We start from the raw sequence: 5727 nt of genomic DNA on the forward strand, positions 1-5727 counted from the left end.
CATAAGATTGCCATACCACATGTAAGCTATAATAAACCCTGTAGAAGTTTTGAATTTTATCTGTCACATATGTTTGAAGCCTTGCAGCTGGACAGGTGGTCTTAAGAATCATTTCAGAGCACACAGACCTGACCCATATATATACATAAGTATCTTTTATCTTTTATATTTTATCTTTTATCTTTTATCTTTTATATTTTATCTTTACTTGTTTCAGTCATTAGACTGCGACCATGCTGGGGCACCGCTTTGAAGAATTTTCACTTTAGTCGATTGAATCGATCCCAGTACTAATTCTATCAATTTGTTTCTGGTACTTATTCTATCGATTTGTTTTTGCCGAACCGATAATTTACAGGGACGTAAACAAACCAATACTAGTCGTCAAGTGGTGGTGGGGGACAAAGACAGACATACGCATAGATACACACACACACATACATACATACATACATGCATATATACATACATACATACATACATACATACATACATACATATATATATATATTTAAAAAAAATAACGTTGACCACTAACGTGGACAATTAATGTGCTAGAAATAGATCACATCTTGTGTCTATTAAGACCTGAATTGTTCTCAACATGAAATATAGCAGCATACCAAAACGTGAGCGGGCAAGACATTTAAAATCACATAAAAAAGCATTCTTAAACAGGTACCGGTTTCGGATTTAACAATCTTACCGATTGTCCATTCCTCTTCAGCCTGATTTGTAATGTAACCGCAATTATCAGAATCGTACACAGAATTGTCTACCGCCATGGGTGCGCGTGTATATGGTTCTGCTAATTACAGCTTAATGGTAAAATTCAAAAGTCTTCGTTTTGGCGCGCTAATTCCAGGAATATATCTGCAGAAAATATTTACTGCGTCGTATATATTCAGTATGAGAAAGTGGGTAATGGGTAAAATATTATTATAAAATCTGGTAATTAATCATATATTAATTAATATCGATTAATTATCAGGAGGCCAGCACATCTAAAAATCAAAGAGATTCAGAAATAGTATCTGCAATCTCAGGGGATTAAGGTACATTTTAAAAAAATAACGTTGACCACTAACGTGGACAATTAATGTGCTAGAAATAGATCACATCTTGTGTCTATTAAGACCTAAATTGTTCTCAACATGAAATATAGCAGCATACCAAAACGTGAGCGGGCAAGACATTTAAAATCACATAGTCGATTGAATGTGATTCTGATAATTGCGGTTACATTACAAATCAGGCTGAAGAGGAATGGACAATCGGAAAGATTGTTAAATCCGAAACCGGTACCTGTTTAAGAATGCTTTTTTATGTGATTTTAAATGTCTTGCCCGCTCACGTTTTGGTATGCTGCTATATTTCATGTTGAGAACAATTTAGGTCTTAATAGACACAAGATGTGATCTATTTCTAGCACATTAATTGTCCACGTTAGTGGTCAACGTTATTTTTTTTAAATGTACCTTAATCCCCTGAGATTGCAGATACTATTTCTGCATCTCTTTGATTGTTTAGATGTGCTGGCCTCCTGATAATTAATCGATATTAATTAATATATGATTAATTACCAGATTTTATAATTATATATATATATATATATATATATATATATATATATATATAGATAGATAGATAGATCAAAATTGGAATCTTAGACTTGTTGATCAGTGGGTCCACTGGTCTAGGAACCTTATTCTGATCTATAGACTCTGAAGCTTACTGCCAATAAGCAAATCCTATGTGGCCCAATGTATTGATATGTCTGGGAGCCTATAATGCTGCTAAGATGGCCCTGATATATGTGTGTGTGCGTGTGTATGTAACTGTGACGATACATAGTTATTTTCGCCACAGTCATTCATCTTTTAACAAATTCATTGGAACAATTCCTGCGATGAGCAAACCGTCAGACTCCAGGAATACACGCCGGACATGTTTGCCGATATCTTGGCTGAGTTGTCGAGTAAGGTTGAATAACTGTAGTCGCATGTAAGACGGATTCGGCTGTTGACTGAAACCAACGTAAACATAGTCACGCTACCCACTTTTCACAGGGAAGGCAAGTAGTTTTTTTATCGTCTGGCTAAAGAGGCTGCGTAGCGGACGCTCTTGAAAGGAGTGAACATAGACACTTATCTCTTCGGCCAAGCAATCATCAACTCTTTTAAGTTCCACTTGAGGAGAAACGTAAATTTGGGGAGGGAGGGCAGCCTTCTAGTAAACTTCTTGAAAGGTGGGTGACCGTAGCAAACATGGCCTGAGCGAATGGGTCTAAACTCTACATGCGCCTATAGATAAGGATAAACAGCTGGGAAAGGACACTTACTCTTGCAGTAATGTGTAGGAGTTTCTTAACTGGCTCTAAGTAGTGATCCATCTTTCTGCGGACTTCATCAGATATTTGTATAATTTATAAGGTCTAGAAAAGGTGGTCCAAGCATGTACCTGTTCTACCATCAAGCTGGTCAGCAAACCGCTACTGGCGGCTGTTCACTACAGCAGGAGGAATACAAAGAGAAAACATGAAAGCAAGAAATATAGACTATGGGTAGGTGTATGGAATGTCAGGACACTTCTTGATCATGAAGGATCAAATAACCTTGAACGGCGAACTGGCATAATAGCCAACGAGTTGGCTCGGTATAACATTTACATTGCTGCACTCTCTGAAACTCGGTTGAGGGATGAAGATCAATTGGCAGAAACAGGTGCTGGATACACTTTTTTTTGGAAGGGTAAACCAAAGGGTGAAAAACGAGTAGGGGGTGTTGGCTTTGCCATTCGTACCGAGTTAACCAACAAAATAGAACAACCTATTGGTTTCAGTGATAGGATTATGTGTCTTCGAGCTCCTCTATCATGCAATCGTTTTATGACTGTTTATGCTTCTACTCTTGATAGCAGCAGTGAATCTATTATGGCTTTCTATGAAGATCTCAGATCGGTTATGATTTCGATTCTAAATGCAGATAAGATCCTCCTTCTTGGCGATTTCAACGCCCGTGTTGGATGCGATTCTGAGACCTGGGATGCACCAGGGAGACATGGTTTGGGCAAAATGAACGCTAATGGTCTCCGTCTTCTTTAGTACTAGTACTTAATGAGATCACGGAACTTGATCTCATCGTCTGCCACACTGTTTTTCATCAGAAGGATATCCATAAAGCTACCTGGACGCATCCAAGATCCAAACATGGGCTTATTCTTGATTACCCGATGTCTGCACTGTCCAAATCATGCGAGGTGCAGAATGTGGGGCTGACCATATGCTCATACGCGGTAAACTGAAACTCCACATCATGCGTAGAATTAGATCTGGAGCAATAAAAGTCTCTAAACGTATTGATGTGTTGAAATTAAGAGACTCTAAGGTGCAAATGAATCTTAGAATTGTTATTGGAGAAGCAGAATTGATCTACAGATCTTGAAGATAAAAATAAGTTGCGCCAAAAATACCTCGGTGCCCAAGATGAGGATAAAAAGCCCTTACTACAGTCTCTCAAAAGGATAAAATTACTCCAAAGAAAGATACGACAAATGAAAAACAAATGGTGGTTGGATATTTCTGAAAAGTAAAGACAGTAAAGATCTTAAAACAGTATATTCCTTGATCGGACAAGATTACTGATGACATTTTCATCAATAACTGAAGGATTATAAAAGAGATCAGTAAAGTGCTCAGTCCTACGTTTCAGGATCCTTGAAGAGAAATCAGTCGTCTTTAGACTTGAGTGGTACCACAAATGATGATGGAGGACCAAACACTTGTCCGATCAAGGAATATACTGTTTTAAGATCTTTACTGTCTTTACTTTTCAGAAATATCCAACCACCATTTGTTTTTCATTTGTCGTATCTTTCTTTGGAGTAATTTTATCCTTTTGAGAGACTGTAGTAAGGGCTTTTTATCCTCATCTTGGGCACCGAGGTATTTTTGGCGCAACTTATTTTTATCTTCAAGATCTGTAGATCAATTCTGCTTCTCCAATAACAATTCTAAGATTCATTTGCACCTTAGAGTCTCTTAATTTCAACACATCAATACGTTTAGAGACTTTTATTGCTCCAGATCTAATTCTACGCATGATGTGGAGTTTCAGTTTACCGCGTATGAGCATATGGTCAGCCCCACATTCTGCACCTCGCATGATTTGGACAGTGCAGACATCGGGTAATCAAGAATAAGCCCATGTTTGGATCTTGGATGCGTCCAGGTAGCTTTATGGATATCCTTCTGATGAAAAACAGTGTGGCAGACGATGAGATCAAGTTCCGTGATCTCATTAAGTACTAGTACTAAAGAAGACGGAGACCATTAGCGTTCATTTTGCCCAAACCATGTCTCCCTGGTGCATCCCAGGTCTCAGAATCGCATCCAACACGGGCGTTGAAATCGCCAAGAAGGAGGATCTTATCTGCATTTAGAATCGAAATCATAACCGATCTGAGATCTTCATAGAAAGCCATAATAGATTCACTGCTGCTATCAAGAGTAGAAGCATAAACAGTCATAAAACGATTGCATGATAGAGGAGCTCGAAGACACATAATCCTATCACTGAAACCAATAGGTTGTTCTATTTTGTTGGTTAACTCGGTACGAATGGCAAAGCCAACACCCCCTACTCGTTTTTCACCCTTTGGTTTACCCTTCCAAAAAAAAGTGTATCCAGCACCTGTTTCTGCCAATTGATCTTCATCCCTCAACCGAGTTTCAGAGAGTGCAGCAATGTAAATGTTATACCGAGCCAACTCGTTGGCTATTATGCCAGTTCGCCGTTCAAGGTTATTTGATCCTTCATGATCAAGAAGTGTCCTGACATTCCATACACCTACCCATAGTCTATATTTCTTGCTTTCATGTTTTCTCTTTGTATTCCTCCTGCTGTAGTGAACAGCCGCCAGTAGCGGTTTGCTGACCAGCTTGATGGTAGAACAGGTACATGCTTGGACCACCTTTTCTAGACCTTATAAATTATACAAATATCTGATGAAGTCCGCAGAAAGATGGATCACTACTTAGAGCCAGTTAAGAAACTCCTACACATTACTGCAAGAGTAAGTGTCCTTTCCCAGCTGTTTATCCTTATCTATAGGCGCATGTAGAGTTTAGACCCATTCGCTCAGGCCATGTTTGCTACGGTCACCCACCTTTCAAGAAGTTTACTAGAAGGCTGCCCTCCCTCCCCAAATTTACGTTTCTCCTCAAGTGGAACTTAAAAGAGTTGATGATTGCTTGGCCGAAGAGATAAGTGTCTATGTTCACTCCTTTCAAGAGCGTCCGCTACGCAGCCTCTTTAGCCAGACGATAAAAAAACTACTTGCCTTCCCTGTGAAAAGTGGGTAGCGTGACTATGTTTACGTTGGTTTCAGTCAACAGCCGAATCCGTCTTACATGCGACTACAGTTATTCAACCTTACTCGACAACTCAGCCAAGATATCGGCAAACATGTCCGGCGTGTATTCCTGGAGTCTGACGGTTTGCTCATCGCAGGAATTGTTCCAATGAATTTGTTAAAAGATGAATGACTGTGGCGAAAATAACTATGTATCGTCACAGTTACATACACACGCACACACACATATATCAGGGCCATCTTAGCAGCATTATAGGCTCCCAGACATATCAATACATCTTCATCCCTCAACCGAGTTTCAGAGAGTGCAGCAATGTAAATGTTATACCGAGCCAACTCCCAGACACTTTTCTG

At 39.2% G+C, this 5727-nt stretch overlaps 1 protein-coding gene across 1 annotated transcript; it reads right to left on the bottom strand.

Moving 5' to 3' along the window:
- Nucleotides 1-4311: 4311 nt before the first annotated feature.
- LOC149135593 (protein CFDP2-like) lies at nt 4312-5467 on the bottom strand. The gene is made up of 2 exons (XM_089353096.1): nt 5437-5467; nt 4312-4976 (listed from the first exon to the last, which is right to left on the bottom strand). The coding sequence occupies exons 1-2, from the start codon at nt 5465-5467 to the stop codon at nt 4312-4314; spliced, it is 696 nt and encodes a 231-aa protein (XP_089209222.1).
- Between the last annotated feature and the right edge of the window lie 260 nt (nt 5468-5727).

This window comes from Octopus bimaculoides, chromosome 5 (assembly GCF_046866305.1).
Source record: "Octopus bimaculoides isolate indiv1 chromosome 5, ASM4686630v1, whole genome shotgun sequence".
Lineage (NCBI taxonomy): Eukaryota > Metazoa > Mollusca > Cephalopoda > Octopoda > Octopodidae > Octopus > Octopus bimaculoides.

Excerpts from the sequence above, each read along its gene's own strand:
- LOC149135593 (XM_089353096.1), bottom strand. The coding sequence starts at position 5,467 with ATGTTTGCCGATATCTTGGCTGAGTTGTCGA. Across the intron at positions 4,977-5,436 it reads TATCTTGGCTGAGTTGTCGA|AAAAGGTGGTCCAAGCATGT; the intron begins GTAAGGTTGAAT and ends TATAAGGTCTAG.